General features: G+C 47.9%; 1 protein-coding gene across 4 annotated transcripts in view; it reads right to left on the minus strand.

Annotated features, from left to right (window-relative positions):
- The window catches only part of HOOK2 (hook microtubule tethering protein 2), a 62,352-nt gene that overhangs the window by 15,659 nt on the left and 27,074 nt on the right, over nucleotides 1-19,619 (minus strand). For 3 of the 4 annotated variants that reach the window (XM_077261885.1, XM_077261882.1, XM_077261881.1), the window contains exons 2-8: nucleotides 17,874-17,959; nucleotides 12,522-12,594; nucleotides 12,261-12,311; nucleotides 5,643-5,775; nucleotides 4,548-4,615; nucleotides 2,607-2,669; nucleotides 2,157-2,237 (exon numbers count right to left, since the gene is read on the minus strand). In XM_077261885.1, the coding sequence (XP_077118000.1) occupies nucleotides 2,157-2,237; nucleotides 2,607-2,669; nucleotides 4,548-4,615; nucleotides 5,643-5,775; nucleotides 12,261-12,311; nucleotides 12,522-12,594; nucleotides 17,874-17,959 (555 nt within the window). Of the gene's footprint in view, nucleotides 1-2,156; nucleotides 2,238-2,606; nucleotides 2,670-4,547; nucleotides 4,616-5,642; nucleotides 5,776-12,260; nucleotides 12,312-12,521; nucleotides 12,595-17,873; nucleotides 17,960-19,087; nucleotides 19,496-19,619 lie in introns of those variants that run through there. The other variant, XM_077261883.1, reaches the window with a different exon arrangement.

Consider the following 19,619-nt stretch of genomic DNA (forward strand, 5'->3'; position numbering starts at 1 on the left):
TGTGCGGCCACCCTGCACGGACAGTAAGGACGGGGGGGATATGTGCGGCCACCCTGCACGGACAGTAAGGACGGGGGGATATTTGCATCCACCCTGCACGGACAGTAAGGACGGGGGGGATATGTGCGGCCACCCTGCACGGACAGTAAGGACGGGGGGATATTTGCATCCACCCTGCACGGACAGTAAGGACGGGGGGATATGTGCGGCCACCCTGCACGGACAGTAAGGACGGGGGGGGATATGTGCGGCCACCCTGCACGGACAGTAAGGACGGGGGGGATATGTGCGGCCACCCTGCACGGACAGTAAGGACGGGGGGGGATATGTGCGGCCACCCTGCACGGACAGTAAGGACAGGGGGATATGTGCGGCCACCCTGCACGGATAGTAAGGACGGGGATATGTGCGGCCACCCTGCACGGACAGTAAGGACGGGGGGATATTTGCATCCACCCTGCACGGACAGTAAAGACAGGGGGGGATATGTGCGGCCAAACTGCACGGACAGTAAGGACGGGGGGGGGGATATGTGCAGCCACCCTGCACGGACAGTAAGGACGGGGGGGGGATATGTGCAGCCACCCTGCACGGACAGTAAGGACGGGGGGGGGATATGTGCAGCCACCCTGCACGGACAGTAAGGACGGGGGGATATGTGCGGCCACCCTGCACGGACAGTAAGGACGAGGGGATATGTGCGGCCACCCTGCACGGACAGTAAGGACTGGGGGGGGGGATATGTGTGGCCACCCTGCACGGACAGTAAGGATGGGGGGGGGGATATGTGCAGCCACCCTACACGGACAATAAGGACGGGGGGATATGTGCGGCCACCCTGCACGGACAGTAAGGACGCGGGGGGGGGGGGGGGGGGGGGGGGGATATGTGCAGCCACCCTGCACGGACAGTAAGGACGGGGGGATATGTGCAGCCACCCTACACGGACAATAAGGACAGGGGGATATGTGCGGCCACCCTGCACGGACAATAAGGACGGGGGGGTATATGTGCAGCCACCCTGCACGGACAGTAAGGACGGGGGGATATGTGCGGCCACCCTGCACGGACAGTAAGGACGGGGGAATATGTGCGGCCACCCTGCACGGACAGTAAGGATGGGGGGGGGGGGGGGGGGGATATGTGCGGCCACCCTGCACGGACAGTAAGGATGGGGGGGGGGGATATGTGCGGCCACCCTGCACGGACAGTAAGGACGGGGGGGGATATGTGCGGCCACCCTGCACGGACAGTAAAGACAGGGGGGGATATGTGCGGCCACCCTGCACGGACAGTAAGGATGGGGGGGGGGGGGGGGGGGGGAGATATGTGCGGCCACCCTGCACGGACAGTAAGGATGGGGGGGGGGGGGGATATGTGCGGCCATTGTGCAGGTGGGCACAATCTCTAGTAACCGCTGACGCCCTCCCACCTTTGCCCACCAGACATATATAAGTGACACACAGACGACACGGGGCACAGGCAGCAGACAAGCGCGCGGAGACCAGGCAGAGCGTATCAGGGACACGGCCGATCCCTGGCACTGTGATAGCTGGGCATTGCCCCGGGGTTAGGCATTGCTGGCATGCAATAAAATAAAGGGTCAGGATTAGAGGCGGCGGGTACGAGGCAGGCAGTACACTCACCCAACATCTCCGGATGCCAAACCAAACTCAGCTTAAAACCTTTTAGAGGGTGAAATCACGCAGTGAAGAGCCATGTTTAGAAGATGCCCGGCCCACTACCACCACCCCCCGAGTCTGCAGGTCAGAGACCACGCCGGGGGACGGGCCACATCAGACGATAGGAAAAAAAAAGGGAACTTCCCCTTTAAAATATCCTGATTGCATTATGGGTGCAGGTATTGAAAGATTATAATTTGATGATCAATGAGGATTGTCATAGGGACGGGGCTCTGACAACCCCTACGGTGTGTAAAATGGATTTCACAGTAATGACGGCCCCGGCGTGGAGGCTCCCAGCAGACCGTCAGCAAATGCTAGATGCAGAGGTAGATGGTGACGTCACCCATGACACCCCCCGGGATATTTAGCATCAGGGGTCCATAATCCCCAAAAAATGCAGAATACGCTGCCACCATCACCACAAACAAGTGCAACGAGCAGCGAAGGCGCCATCGCCCCGCAGGGCAGTACCTGCTGCTCCAGCTCGTGGCAGCGGTGCAGGATGCCCGTCTTCTCATCCGTGTCCTCGCTGATGAAGTAATATTTACGGGACTGGGAGGAAAGAAGACAAAATGGAAGATGAGGAAGTCTATCACATGGTCTACTCCAGTCACAGCCAAAGCTGCAACAACACATTAGGCTTCTTGCAGCTTCCCGGTGCCCTGCTGGTTCAGTATCATCACTAAGCATTGTGGGGCTGCACTGGTGACACGGGGGTCTGTAACGTGCCCCTCACCTGCGGATTACAACTTCCAGAATGTCCTAGCATACTGGGAGTTGTGGTTCTACAAGAGCCGGAGAGTCGTGGGATACAGAACTACAAGTCTCACTGGAGATAGAGAGGATTATGGAGGGGACGCTTCCAATAAAAAGGGGATATAAAGCAGCGCGGGGCCACAGAGCCGCACGGGGGCCACTTACCTGACTGTCGTAGTTGACGTAGCTGTCATGTGTCACAACGTCTGTAGGTTCCTTGCTCAGGAGCTGAAGGGGTTAATACAGTGTCAGCAAGTACAGCCGCCATGCGGTACAGAACCTCACGGGCGAGTCCCCAGCCACCCAGGACCTCACGGGCGAGTCCCCAGCCACCCAGGACCTCACGGGCGAGTCCCCAGCCACCCAGGACCTCACGGGCGAGTCCCCAGCCACCCAGGACCTCACGGGCGCATGCCCCCCAGCCACCCTGGACCTCACGGGAACATGCCCCCAACCACCCAGGACCTCACGGGCGCATGCCCCCCAGGACCTCACGGGCACATGCCCCCCAGGACCTCACGGGCGCATGCCCCCCAGCCACCCAGGACCTCACGGGCGCATGCCCCCAACCACCCAGGACCTCACGGGCACATGCCCCCCAGCCACCCAGGACCTCACGGGCGCATGCCCCCAACCACCCAGGACCTCACGGGCGCATGCCCCCCAGGACCTCACGGGCGCATGCCCCCAACCACCCAGGACCTCACGGGCACATGCCCCCCAGCCACCCAGGACCTCACGGGCGCATGCCCCCAACCACCCAGGACCTCACGGGCGCATGCCCCCCAGGACCTCACGGGCGCATGCCCCCAACCACCCAGGACCTCACGGGCGCATGCCCCCCAGGACCTCACGGGCGCATGCCCCCCAACCACCCAGGACCTCACGGGCGCATGCCCCCCAGGACCTCACGGGCGCATGCCCCCCAGGACCTCACGGGCGCATGCCCCCAACCACCCAGGACCTCACGGGAACATGCCCCCAACCACCCAGGACCTCACGGGCACATGCCCCCCAGGACCTCACGGGCGCATGCCCCCCCAGCCACCCAGGACCTCACGGGCGCATGCCCCCAACCACCCAGGACCTCACGGGCGCATGCCCCCAACCACCCAGGACCCCACGGGCACATGCCCCCCAACCACCCACGACCTCACGGGCGCATGCCCCCAACCACCCAGGACCTCACGGGCGCATGCCCCCAACCACCCAGGACCTCACGGGAACATGCCCCCAACCACCCAGGACCAAACGGGCACATGCCCCCCAGGACCTCACGGGCGCATGCCCCCCCAGCCACCCAGGACCTCACGGGCGCATGCCCCCAACCACCCAGGACCTCACGGGCACATGCCCCCCCAACCACCCAGGACCTCACGGGCGCATGCCCCCAACCACCCAGGACCTCACGGGCACATGCCCCCCAGGACCTCACGGGCGCATGCCCCCAACCACCCAGGACCTCACGGGCACATGCCCCCCAGGACCTCATGGGCGCATGCCCCCAACCACCCAGGACCTCATGGGCGCATGCCCCCCAGCCACCCAGGACCTCACGGGCACATGCCCCCAGGACCTCACGGGCGCATGTCCCCAGCCACCCAGGACCTCACGGGCGCATGTCCCCAGCCACCCAGGACCTCACGGGCGCATGCCCCCCAGCCACCCAGGACCTCACGGGCGCATGCCCCCCAGCCACCCAGGACCTCACGGGCGCATGCCCCCCAGCCACCCAGGACCTCACGGGGCATGCCCCCCAGGACCTCACGGGCGCATGCCCCCCAGGACCTCACGGGCGCATGCCCCCCCCCCGGACCTCACGGGCGCATGCCCCCCCCCGGACCTCACGGGCGCATGCCCCCCCCCGGACCTCACGGGCGCATCCCCCCCCAGGACCTCATGGAGGGCATCCCCCCTACCCAATTACCCAGGACCTCACGAGTGACCCCAAACACCACAATGCCGTGACCCGGGGGCACGGCACCTTCCCTCTTGGCCCATGCTGATCCCCTGAACACGATCGCTAATCCCCCGAGCATTAGTGATAAGGATAGTCCGTTAGGCGCGGCCATCTTTGGGTGGCACCCTCCAGCCGGCGGCACCTACCTCCTGTATGGACTCCATGACGGCCTGCTGCACCGCCTCTCCCAGGGTCATGATCTGCTGGATGTGCTCTGAGCAAACACAAAATGCAATAAAACTTCACAGATCCTGATATCGGTCACATGCCGGAGGCGCGGGCCGAACGTGCAGACGCCTTCCGGGATCCTCACCGCCATGGGGCATTTAACCCTACAAGGCCAGGACGATTTTTTTTCTCCTGAACAAGATCTGTAAACTTTTACCTAACTTTTTTACTGGTAAGAAATGGGGAGGGAAATCTATACGGTATATATTTTTTTAAGGCTTTTACTACTGACAGGTTAACTGCAGGTCGACACATAAGTAACCAGGCCAAATATATATATATTTTAAAAAAAAACGTATCCCCCCATGACAAATGGTCTGTTAGGTTAGCGGTAACTTTAGGGATATAGGATTTGCCTTTATTTATGAAAATCTATAAAATTCATAGAATTTTGCAATGGAGCACACGACTGGTTGTGCAGTTTCTTTTGAGCGCGCAGATACCCCTTACGTGGTGGGCATCTAGTTTAGAGTCTCATTTACGCTACGACCATAGGGGGCGCTACCACAGACCCGTCTCTTGGGGGAGTGTACTTTTTCTCCTGCATTATGTTGACCAATCATGACTAACACGTGACATGCCAGAAGAAAAAAAAAAAAAATGATAAGCCCCCAAAAAGGTCAGATTGGCTTTCTCCTGTGACACATGCAGTCTCTGCTTTCCTCCATGATCCCATTGCTGGCATTTATTGTGCAGAGTTCAGCAGAGATGTGCGTCATTACCAACACCTCCACACTGACTGCTGGGACATGACAGCTGCAAGAAGTGTTGGTAATGACTCTTCTCTACTCTGCACAGTAGATGCCACTTATTTGATGCAGTGATTTACTGTCGCCTATTACATCCTGACTATGGCATATGGCAGACATGGAGGATGATGGGCTGACACTGGGAGCGTTTTCGTGCAAAGTCCTCAGAGACCACAGCCTCTAAGGAGTTAAACTGCAGGGATCGCTATTTAGACCGGTAAAATTGGGGGCAAATCTTCCCTTCTATGTCCAGCTATGGCTCACCTTCCTTCTTGTCACAGCTGATGGCGCACCCCAGCACCAGCTGCACCATCTTCTTCAGTTCAGTGGTGTTGGAAAACTCCCCGATCATCGCAACATCTGGTACGTGATCCTCCAAAACCGGGTGTCCGAGAACCTGGTCATGAAAAACCCATCTCATAATGGTGTTGGCTTCAGAGCTGAAATCTTCCTTCATCATTGTCTGCACAGAACTTACGCTGGTGATTTAAAGTCTGGGGTCAGTCACCCAGTGCTGAAAAATACTACTCCAATGAGCTGTACTACAAACCCAGCAGGCTTGCAGACGGTTTCCAGGATCAGTGCAAAACAAATGAAAGGAGTTTATAAAGATGCTCTTCTTGCAAAGCAGATTATAACTATAGAAAATTAGTTAAAGGAACAGACACCTGATTAATGTGCAGTGCCACTCCGTGACCACCAGGTGGCAGCAAGAAATAGCACAACGCAAGTCAGACGTCCTGATGGGTGCGCTGTCCTATACAAGAAAATGTCACACCGCCAGAAAAAAGGATCTGCCCCAACCTCCAGAACGTCCCCAGACTGCCCAAACCACCCGTCTCCTGCCCGCTTGGCTGTGGAAATATTATACTGTAAATCCTGAGAAAATACATTATTGCCTTTTCAGTGAGGGGTATAGACCTGTATACAATGGATGTAAAAAGTCTACACACCCCTGATGTAATAGCAGGTTTTGTCTTGTAAAAAATAAAAAATAAAAAAAAAAATCCTATTAAGAAAAATAATTTCAGATCTTTTTCCACCTTTAATGTCGCCCAAGGTCTGAAATCATTTTGGAGGTGGAAATAAAGCTAAAATAATGTGGTTGCATAATTGTGAGCACCCACTTATAATTGGGGATGAGGCTGTGTTCAGAATTAGCCAGTCACATTTACCCTCATGTTACACAATAGTCCGTGCTCGGCCACCATCATTTACACGGATTCAGATTACCCCCTAGAAACTTTTGCTGTTCTAGGAGGATTTTCCTGACATTTTCTTAGTTGCATTTTACAGTAAACGTCACAACAGCCGACAACACAGCAAAGGAATTTCATAGGCGAAAGTTATCAGTTAGGAGAAGGGTAGAAAACATGTCAGGGACACTAGATATATCATGGAAATTGTGAAAACGTCATCAAGAAGTGGCTCAAATTTCTCACAACAGCGACATTATCTAGAACTGGACGTCCCTCAGTAATTGATAAGAAAAGAAAATTAGCCCAATAGGCAGAAAAAGGCCGACAGCAACATTAAAGGAGCTGCAGGAACTTTTGGTCATTGCTGGTTGTGTCCTGTACGTGACAACAGTCTGCTGTATTCTTCATATGTCCGGCCTGTGGGTAAGATGGAAGACTTTCCTTACAAAGAAGAACTATGTTTTACCAAAGCGTCCATTAACTCTGACAAAAGCAGTAATCATGTTATGTTCTGATGAGACCAAGGGGGAACTTTATGGCCAAAAAAATTCCTAAGGGTGCAAAGCCGACACTGTGCATCACCAGAAGATCATCATCCCCACAGTGAAGCATGGTGGAGGCAGTGTTGTGCTTTGGAGTTGTTTTTCAGCAGCTGAAACTGGGGCTTTAGTTAAGGTGGAGGGAATTATGAACAGTCCCAAACATCTGTAAATTTTTGCATTAAAACCTCCAGGCCTCTTCTAAAAAGCTGAAGACGAATTTTACCTTTCAGAATAACGATCCTAAGCACCTTCCAAATCACCAAAAGAACAGCCTCACCAGAAGATGAGAGTTGTGGAATGGCCTCACCAGAAGAAGATCAGAGTTGTGGAATGGCTGAGTCAGAGTCCAGACCTGAACCCAAGGGACAATCTGTGGTGACCTGATGAGGGCGCTGTACACAGGAGAAGCCCCCGGAATCTGTGGAGCTACTCCAAGGAAGAGAGGGCAAAGATCACAAATTCTAGATGTGCCGCAAAGACAGACCCCGACCCCAAAACACCGACTGCTGCCAGAGATTCACAGTTGATGACAACAAAGTATTAGTGTAAGGGTGTGCAGACTTATGCAATCACATATTACTTTTTTTCCTACCGGAAAAGATTTCAGTTTGATTCTCAATGGATTTGCACAGATTATGGGCGTCATTAGAGCTGGAAAAAAGTTCTGAAGCGATTCTTGGTAGGATTTTATTACATGGCAAAAACTTTAAATTGTAACAGGGGTGTGTAGACTTTTTATATCCACTGTAATCCTAGAACTGGCTATAAATCTTTAATAGTGATCAGAGGAGCAGACAATGGATACCGGGCCAGGTTTTCTCTTACATGTATAGGTGCCTTAGGAGACCTATACCTCTGAACCCCTGGCCGACACACTGTAGCAAACCGTCAGCTCAATAGACCAATACACTGATAATGTATACAGTAGCGGTGAGATGTTTGACCCTGTTCATTCACCGGGGTTCCTTGCTCCTTTTGGAATTTACACATTGAAGATCCAGACAATGACCCCTGATGCAGCTTCCATCCCACGCCGCCTTCTTACATAGTCTGGAGGTGTTTTGGGTCATTGTCCTTTAGGAACAAATAATGGTCCTACTAAGTGCGAACCAATTGGGAAGCCGCCATCACACCCTCCCCAACAGTGGGCACCACACAAAAAAACATCCACTCGCCATTTTTGAGTCTCAGACATGGAGGTTTGTACCAAAAATCTCAAATTTTGACTCATCAGAGAACAGCACAGATTTCCTATGATCTAACGTCCTGTCCTTGTGGTTCTTGGCCCAAATAAGTCTCTTCCTCTTGTCTGCAGTTCTAGGTACTTTCTTCTTTGCAGCAATTTGACGATTAAGTCTCCTCTAGACAGTTGATGTTGAAATGTTGCTGCCATTTACTTTCTGTACATGATTTGAGGTGCTGTCAGTTCGCATTTTCTGAGGCTACGAAAAACTTAGATGAACTTATCCTCTGCAGCACAGGTAATTCTTAGGTCCTTTCTTTCCTGGGACAGTCATCATGAGAGACAGTTCCGTCGCAATGACTAGATAATTTTCATAATTGCACTTGAGGATACCTTCAAGGCTCTAGCAGTTTTCTGAATTGACTGACCTTTTTGTCTTGAATGCTGGCCGGTGGTTTTTCTTTAAAATTAGATGAGTGGTTCTCGCCATATTCTGGCTTAGAACAGTTGTGGAAAAGGGCTGAGCACTACATGGGCCCTGATGGTCACAGACACTTTCTGAAAGCCATTGATTAAAAAGAAACAAACAAACAAAAAAACACACTTTGACAACCGCTCATTGGGAGCCATTCTAGGCTGACCTAATGATGAGAAATGGAAAGAGGGCGCAAGTCTGTCATCAGAGTAAAAGGGGGGCACTGTGAGGAATCTAAGGTGCACCACATATTCTGGCCTGCGTCACTCATGTTCCTTTACGTTTTCCTTTGTGGTTTTGCTCAGTCTGAATCTACAACGTGAACATTCCAAAAAAAAAAACAAGGACCAAAAAACATCGCAAGAACAAGTATGTCCAAAGTTTGGAGCGGTATTGTATGTGGACCGTAGCGCGGCCCCAGCGTCATAAGTTGTGGACAAAAAAAAAAATATTTTTTTTTCTTTTTTTTTTTGCTGACAGGTTTGTTAATGATTCATCCTGATCACAGGGGACGTTTCCTTAGGACAGGACAGTACAGCTGGCGAGGAGGAAGTGCGGGTGGGTGGAGTACAGAACTTTACATAGATAAGAGCAATGAAATTCCAGATAAGGAAAACCCAACCGGACAAAAGCGCCATTGTGTATACAGCAGTGGAACAAGGTAGTGATAGGGGAAGGACAAGGGGATGATCACAGGTAAGCCCCAGAGCTGAGGGAGGGGGAAAAGCATCACCTAGACACTGTACATTCCAGAACAGAGGGAAAGATATGGTCAAAATGTGACAAAACAAGGACAAAAGAAGAAAAAGGAACACCACAAAGGAAATAAATGTCCCTATATACAGGAATATACCTACTATAATACTCCTCCTATATACAAGAGTATAACTGCTATAATACTGCTCCTATGTACAAGAATATAACTACTATAATACTGCTCCTATGTACAAGAATATAACTACTATAATACTGCCCCTATGTACAAGAATATAACTACTATAATACAGCCCCCTATGTACAAGAATATAACTACTATAATACTGCTCCTATATACAAGAATATAACTGCTATAATACTGCCCACTATGTACAAGAATATAACTACTATAATACTGCTCCTATGTACAAGAATATAACTACTATAATACAGCCCCCTATGTACAAGAATATAACTACTATAATACTGCTCCTATGTACAAGAATATAACTACTATAATACTGCTCCTATGTACAAGAATATAACTACTATAATACTGCTCCTATATACAAGAATATAACTATTATAATACTGCTCCTATGTACAAGAATATAACTACTATAATACTGCTCCTATATACAAGAATATAACTACTATAATACAGCCCCCTATGTACAAGAATATAACTACTATAATACTGCTCCTATATACAAGAATATAACTGCTATAATACTGCTCCTATGTACAAGAATATAACTACTATAATACTGCTCCTATGTACAAGAATATAACTACTATAATACTGCCCCTATGTACAAGAATATAACTACTATAATACAGCCCCCTATGTACAAGAATATAACTACTATAATACTGCTCCTATATACAAGAATATAACTGCTATAATACTGCCCACTATGTACAAGAATATAACTACTATAATACTGCTCCTATGTACAAGAATATAACTACTATAATACAGCCCCCTATGTACAAGAATATAACTACTATAATACTGCTCCTATGTACAAGAATATAACTACTATAATACTGCCCCTATGTACAAGAATATAACTACTATAATACAGCCCCCTATGTACAAGAATATAACTACTATAATACTGCCCCTATGTACAAGAATATAACTACTATAATACTGCTCCTATGTACAAGAATATAACTACTATAATACAGCCCCCTATGTACAAGAATATAACTACTATAATACTGCTCCTATGTACAAGAATATAACTACTATAATACAGCCCCCTATGTACAAGAATATAACTACTATAATACTGCTCCTATATACAAGAATATAACTACTATAATACTGCTCCTATGTACAAGAATATAACTACTATAATACTACCCCCTATGTACAAGAATATAACTACTATAATACTACCCCCTATGTACAAGAATATAACTACTATAATACTGCCCCTATATACAAGAATATAACTGCTATAATACTGCCCACTATGTATAAGAATATAACTACTATAATACTGCTCCTATATACAAGAATATAACTACTATAATACTGCTCCTATGTACAAGAATATAGCTACTATAATACTGCCCCTATGTACAAGAATATAACTACTATAATACTGCCCCTATGTACAAGAATATAACTACTATAAGACTGCCCCCGTGTACAAGAATATAACTACTATAATACTGCCCCTATGTACAAGAATATAACTACTATAATACTGCTCCTGTGTACAAGAATATAACTACTATAATACTGCCCCTATGTACAAGAATATAACTGCTATAATACTGCTCCTATGTACAAAAATATAACTACTATAATACTGCTCCTATGTACAAGGATATAGCTACTATAATACTGCTCCTATGTACAAGAATATAACTGCTATAATACTGCTCCTATGTACAAGAATATAACTACTATAATACTGCTCCTATGTACAAGAATATAACTACTATAATACTGCTCCCTATGTACAAGAATATAACTACTATAATACTGCTCCCTATGTACAAGAATATAACTACTATAATACTGCTCCTATGTACAAGAATATAACTACTATAATACTGCCCCTATGTACAAGAATATAACTACTATAATACTGCCCCCATGTACAGAATATAACTGCTATAATACTGCTCCTATGTACAAGAATATAACTACTATAATACTGTCCCTATGTACAATAATATAACTACTATAATAGTGCTCCTATGTACAAGAATATAACTACTATAATACTGCCCCTATATACAAGAATATAACTACTATAATACTACCCCCTATGTACAAGAATATAACTGCTATAATACTGCTCCTATGTACAAGAATATAACTGCTATAATACTGCCCACTATGTACAAGAATATAACTACTATAATACTGCCCCTATGTACAAGAATATAACTACTATAATACTGCTCCCTATGTACAAGAATATAACTACTATAATACTGCCCCTATGTACAATAATATAACTACTATAATACTGCCCCTATGTACAAGAATATAACTACTATAATACTGCTCCTATGTGCAAGAATATTACTGCTATAATACTGCCCCTATGTACAAGAATATAACTACTATAATACTGCCCCTATGTACAAGAATATAACTACTATAATACTGCCCCTATGTACAAGAATATAACTACTATAATACTGCCCCTATGTACAAGAATATAACTGCTATAATACTGCTCCTATGTACAAGAATATTACTGCTATAATACTGCCCCCTTAGTGTTAAACTGGGCAGTAACCATCCTTTATACTCACATCCTGATAATATTCGAGGACGCTCTGCAGGATCCTCTTCAGATTACTGACCTGATGGAGGGGAGGATATAGCGCAGGTTAGTAGTGTATGCTCTGGCAGTTATCTGTATGTAATATTTATTCATTCTCGGCAGGCGAAGCCATAGTCCCCTCTCACTGCCCGGACAATGAGCCATATGTGTCGGAATAGGGTAACACTCGCCCTGTAGGGGCAGGGTCCTGGTGGTCTCCTCTGCACCCCTTCCTATAGCTCACACTTACCTTCAGCCTCCAGTTATCACTAGAATCGGGCTTTATCCTCATCAGCCAGGCTTCATTAAACCACGAGGAGTCTCTGCAGACACAAGACACAGAATGAAGGATCCAAAGCAGTGGCAGCCATTAATAGTCATCACAGATGCAGTAAAGTGACAAGGGTTGCAACGTGGCCCACCTGACTGGCACGGAGCGCCTCCCCGAGCACAGTGAAGGTACAGGGTACAGCCTGGATAGATAGATATATATATATATATATATATATATACACACACACACACACACACACACACCAAAAGTTTGGACACACCTTCTCATTTAAAGATTTTTCTGTATTTTCAGGACTATGAAAATTGTACATTCACACTGAAGGCATCAAAACTATGAATTAACACATGTGGAATTATATACTTAACAAAAAAGTGTGAAACAACTGAAAATATGTCTTATATTCTAGGTTCTTCAAAGTAGCCACCTTTTGCTTTGATGACTGCTTTGCACACTCTTGGCATTCTCTTGATGAGCTTCAAGAGATAGTCACCAGGAATGGATTTCACTTCACAGGTGTGCCCTGTCAGGTTTAATAAGTGGGATTTCTTGCCTTATAAATGCGGTTGGGACAATCAGTTGTGTTGAGCAGAAGTCTGGTGGATACACAGCTGATAGTCCTACTGAATAGACTGTTAGAATTTGTATTATGGCAAGAAAAAAGCAGCTAAGTAAAGAAAAACGAGTGGCTATCATTACTTTAAGAAATGAAGGTCAGTCAGTCTGAAAAATTGGGCAAACTTTGAAAGTGTCCCCAAGTGCAGAGGCAAAAACCATCAAGCGCTACAAAGAAACTGGCTCACATGAGGACGGCCCCAGGAAAGGAAGACCAAGAGTCACCTCTGCTTCTGAGGATAAGTTTATCCAAGTCACCAGCCTCAGAAATCGCAGGTTAACAGCAGCTCAGATTACAGACCAGGTCAATGCCACACAGAGTTCTAGCAGCAGACACATCTCTACAACAACTGTTAAGAGGAGACTTTGTGCAGCAGGCCTTCATGGTAAAATAGCTGCTAGGAAACCACTGCTAAGGACAGGCAACAAGTAGAAGAGACTTGTTTGGGCTAAAGAACACAAGGAATGGACATTAGACCAGTGGAAATCTGTGCTTTCGTCTGATGAGTCCAAATTTGAGATCTTTGGTTCCAACCACCGTGTCTTTGTGCGATGCAGAAAAGGTGAACGGATAGACTCTACATGCCTGGTTCCCACCGTGAAGCATGGAGGAGGAGGTGTGATGGTGTGGGGGTGCTTTGCTGGTGACACTGTTGGGGATTTATTCAAAATTGAAGGCATACTGAACCAGCATGGCTACCACAGCATCTTGCAGCAGCATGCTATTCCATCCAGTTTGCGTTTACTTGGACCATCATTTATTTTTCAACAAGACAATGACCCCAACACACCTCCAGGCTGTGTAAGGGCTATTTGACCAAGAAGGAGAGTGATGGGGTGCTACGCCAGATGACCTGGCCTCCACAGTCACCAGACCTGAACCCAATCGAGATGGTTTGGGGTGAGCTGGACCGCAGAGTGAAGGCAAAAGGGCCAACAAGTGCTAAGCATCTCTGGGAACTCCTTCAAGATGGTTGGAAGACCATTCCCGGTGACTACCTCTTGAAGCTGATCAAGAGAATGCCAAGAGTGTGCAAAGCAGTCATCAAAGCAAAAGGTGGCTACTTTGAAGAACCTAGAATATAAGGGTATGTGTCCACGTTCAGGATTGTATCAGGATTTGGTCAGGATTTTACGTCAGTATTTGTAAGCCAAAACCAGGAGTGGGTGATAAATGCAGAAGTGGAGCATATGTTTCTATTATACTTTTCCACTAATTGTTCCACTCCTGGTTTTGGCTTACAAATACTGATGGAAAATCCTTACCAAATCCTGATGCAATCCTGAACGTGGACACATACCCTTAGACATAATTTCAGTTGTTTCACACTTTTTTGTTAAGTATATAATTCCACATGTGTTAATTCATAGCTTTGATGCCTTCAGTGTGAATGTACAATTTTCATAGTTATGAAAATACAGAAAAATCTTTAAATGAGAATGTGTGTCCAAACTTTTGGTCTGTACTGTATATCTAATATATAAAGCTGAATGTGTGTGTGTATGTATGTATGTATGTATGTATGTCCGGGATTGGCATCTGAACCGTAGCAGCTACAGCCACAAAATTTTGCACAGTCACACGTCTGGACCCCGAGAGCGTCATAGGCTATGTTGTGAGGTGAAATTTTAACCCCGCGCTTTCCAATTCACCAAACAATTTTGCCCCTATCTACATAATGGGGAAAAAGTGAAAGGAAAAGTGTTGGAGGCGTCGCAGCTACAGGCACAAAATTTTGCACAGTCACACGTCTGGACCCTGAGAGCGTCAAAGCTATATTGTGAGGTGAAATTTTAACCCCGCGCTTTCCAATTCACCAAACAATTTTGCCCCTATCTACATAATGGGGAAAAAATGAAAGGAAAAGTGTTGGAGGCAAATTAACAGCTGCCAGATGTGAACAAGGGGGACTTAAAGAATGACAGCGATGGCACCAAAGAGTATATACTGTACAGTTGCTAAGGTGGGGCCCCAACATGGGATAATCACACCACCACGGGGATATGAACACACACACAAAATGCGCCACACACTACCACGTGCTCGAACACATATACCACCCTCAGTGCACATTTCACCACACATACACCAACCTCGCCACATAAAAGTAGAAACACAAAAGTCGCCGCTCAAAACTCGCCACATGCAAAACTCGCCACACGTGCAAAACTCGCCACACGTGCAAAACTCGCCACACGTGCAAAACTTGCACACGCAGAAAAATTGCCACACGCAGAAAAATTGCCACATGCACAAAAGTTGCAACACATGCAAAAGTTGCCTCACACAAAACTTGCACATACTCAAAAGGCACCACACATAAAACTCGCCACGCGCAAAACTTGCTGCACACAACTTGCTACACTAACCTGTCACATGCAACTCGACACACAAAAAGTTGCTACACGCATGTCGCCACACAAAACTCATCTCACAAAAGTCCCTACATGCATGTCGCCACACGCAACTCAACACACACAACTTGACACACGAAACTCGCCCTAAAACACACACAAGTCTGGTATTGTCCTTCAAAAATAAAAATCTGATTAATAAGCAGACAAACTACAAGAGCAACAAATGTACCATATAGGAATCCGGCAGCTGTCAGTCACATGACCAGTCTATTATGTGTATGTGTGAGCTAATATATACTGCCAGGGGGTGGGCTTACTGTTGGCTGGGGATTTATCAGGCTGCCATTTTAGCTTACAAATACTGAGGTAAAAATACTGACCAAATAACGTGTGAACGAGGACTAATACAGGAGGAGATGACATACAGCTATATACTATATACAGGAGATGACACACAGGTATATACTATTTACAGGGGAGATGACACACAGGTATATACTATATACAGGAGGAGATGACACACAGATATATACTATATACAGGAGAGATGACACACAGGTATATACTATATAGAGGAGGAGATGACATACAGGTACATACTACATACAGGAGGAGATGACATACAGGTATATACTATATACAGGAGGAGATGACACACAGGTATATACTATATACAGGAGCAGATTACCTACAGGTATATAGTATATACAGGAGGAGATGACACAGGTATATGCTATGTATAGGAGGAGATGACATACAGGTATATACTATATACAGGAGATGACACACAGATATATACTATATATAGGTGAGATGACACACAGGTATATACTATATACAGGAGATTACATACAGGTATATCTAATATATAAAGCTGAATGTGTGTATGTATGTATGTGTGTATGTCCGGGATTGGCATCTGTACCGTCGCAGCTACAGCCACAAAATTTTGCACAGTCACACGTCTGGACCCCGAGAGCGTCATAGGCTATGTTGTGAGGTGAAATTTTAACCCCGCGCGTTCCAATTCACCAAACAATTTTGCTCCTATCTACATAATGGGGAAAAAGTGAAGGGAAAAGTGTTGGAGGAAAATTGACAGCTGCCAGATGTGAACAATGAGGACTTAAAGAATGAGAGCGATGGCGACAAAGAGTATATACTGTACAGTTGCTAAGGTGGGGCCCCGACATGGGATACTCACCACACACGGGGATATGAACACAAACACAAAATGCGCCACACACTACCACGTGCTTGAACACATATACCACCCTCAGCACACATTTCACCACACACACACACCAACCTCGCCACATAAAAGTCGAAACACAAAAGTCACCACTCAAAACTCGCTACATGCAAAACTCGCCATATGCAAAACTAGGCTCACGCAAAACTCGCCACACGTGCAAAACTCACCTCATGGAAAACTCACCTCATGCAAAACTTGCACACACAGAAAAATTGCCACATGTACAAAAGTTGCACCACATGCAAAAGTTGCCTCACACAAAACTTGCACATACTCAAAATGCACCACACATAAAACTCGCCACGCGCAAAACTCGCCATGCACAAATCTTGCTGCACACAACTTGCTACACTAACCTGTCACATGCAACTCAACACACAAAATGTTGCTACACGCATGTCGCCACACAAAACTCATCTCACAAAAGTCGCTACATGCATGTCGCCACATGCAACTCAACACACACAACTTGACACATAAAACTCGCCCTAAAACACACACAAGTCTGGTATTGTCCTTCAAAAATAAAAATCTGATTAATAAGCAAACTACAAGAGCAACAAATGTACCATATAGGAAATACGGCAGCTGTCAGTCACATGACCTGTCTATTATGTGTATGTGTGAGCTAATATATACTGCCAGGGGGGAGGGCTTCCTGTTGGCTGGGGATTTATCAGGCTGCCAATAGCAACCAATCACAGCTCAGCTTCTATTTTGCTACAGTTAATTAACCTGAGCTCTGATTGGTTAATATAGGCAACAAAGACATTCTCAGTATAACAAAGCTAATATATGTTGTGAAATTCTTCTATTTGCTTAGTTTTTGCCTTTTAATAATTACATTTCTATCTATTTGTTTTGTGGTTTTTGTGTGCAGAATAAATTTTTGTTAACACATTCTATTTTGCTAACAGCAGTCATTAACCCGGGCGAAGCCGGGTAGTACAGCTAGTATATATATATATATCTATATTTTGTACATGTATAATGTACACACACTATTGTTACTCCATGGGACCCTCATATGTCCACAAGGGGTCATAGGGGTCTTGGGATTGTAACCCCCATTATGTACTCACATGAGATTCAGCACCTGGGCGATGGCCAGTCCTCCCGCCAGGTCCTGATAGGACGCACACGGACCAGACACCTGAAATGTTTGCATCTATGGAGGAAAGATACATGACGGGGTTAATTCTCCAGCTCAGATGAGTCTGCGGTAACATGGAGGAATCCCCAGCAGGCAGTACTGGTCCCTGCAGGAGGTGGTCTTCAGGGGCATGCAGCCACAGAGCGGGACCCCACTGTAGTATAAGGGTGTAGAACTTCAGGTTGCAAAACCTGGCCAGAGCCCCGGGCCTCCTGACCTGAGCGTCCTCCTCAGAGGCACATGGAGGGCAGGCTGGGTATTGTAGTGCCACTATAGGAATACGCCTGTATCACTCAGTAATGGAGGAGCACTGGCCGCACTACCTGGACGTGGCAGAGAGAGGAGCCGTCACCTGCTGCCACCAAACCCCTCGAGTGGCTGCAGACGTCCTGCAGCAGATGTCTAAGGTTCTACTAAACTCTGAGGGTCTTCCTGTCAGAACTCCAAGACGTCGCCTCTAATTACCCGAGAAGTCGGCTCCAACATGCACAAAACCGGGGGCTCAGTGATGACGAACGCGGGAGGAAGCGCAGTGGGGGCTCGGCGATAACGACCGCGGGAGGAAGCGCAGTGGGGGCTCGGCGATAACGACCGCGGGAGGAAGCGCAGTGGGGGCTCGGCGATAACGACCGCGGGAGGAAGCGCAGTGGGGGCTCGGCGATAACGACCGCGGGAGGAAGCGCAGTGGGGGCTCGGCGATAACGACCGCGGGAGGAAGCGCAGTGGGGGCTCGGCGATGACGACTGCGGGAGGAAGCGCAGTGGGGGCTCGGCGATGACGACCGCGGGAGGAAGTGCAGTGGGGGCTCGGCGATAACGACCGCGGTGGGGATGGTTGTGTGGCGGGGGCTCATCATGTGTGCAGCAGGTTATAACAGCCAGAGGGGCTCTTCTCGTGAATAATGCGGAGCCTGCAGTGGTCAGTGGTGGACTCTCTGCACATGCGCGGTCAGGTTTGTACTTCGTGCTGATAAGCTCCTGCAGCACTACATGTGCAGGGACGACCATTGCTATGGGGCCCTATGATCACAGCCCGTGCAGTGGGACAGCAGACACTGGGGTAACACCGAGTAATGGGTACGGGAGTAACAGCAGCAGCTCTGACTGAAGTCTCCCCCTGCCCGCCATCCCCGGGGACGCATACCCATGTCAGCAGGGGGTCGCCCTGCTCCCCTCTCCTCTGGCCGCTCATCTCCGCTTTATCCACAGGCTCTTTTCCCTCCTGAACATACGTTACAGCCCGCAGAGGCCGCGCCAGGCGAATATCAGCCGCTTATGTCCCTCACCGACCACCGTAGCGTTCACGTATGCCGGACACCTTAGTCAGCCGTAAAGTAAACGCCCACTTCTAAAACATCGTCCAATCGGCAGGCTGCTTTCTCGGGTTGCTAAGGGCGACACTTCCTAGTGAGGGGGCTTTCGTGGACTCCTGAGGCTACTTTCACACTAGCGTCGGGAACAACCCGTCGCTGCGCGTCGGGCCGACGTTCCCGACGCTAGTGTGGTCTCCGCCGCACAACGGGGGCAGCGGATGCATATTTCCCACGCATCCGCTGCCCCATTGTGATGTGCGGGGAAGTGCGGGGAGGTGGGGGCGGAGTTCCGACTGCGCATGCGCGGTCGGAAAAAGCGGACCGTCGGGAGCAAAAAACGTTACATGTAGCATTTTGTTTTCC

The sequence above is a fragment of the Ranitomeya variabilis genome, chromosome 5 (genome assembly GCF_051348905.1).
Source record: "Ranitomeya variabilis isolate aRanVar5 chromosome 5, aRanVar5.hap1, whole genome shotgun sequence".
In the NCBI taxonomy this organism is placed as follows: Eukaryota; Metazoa; Chordata; class Amphibia; order Anura; family Dendrobatidae; genus Ranitomeya; species Ranitomeya variabilis.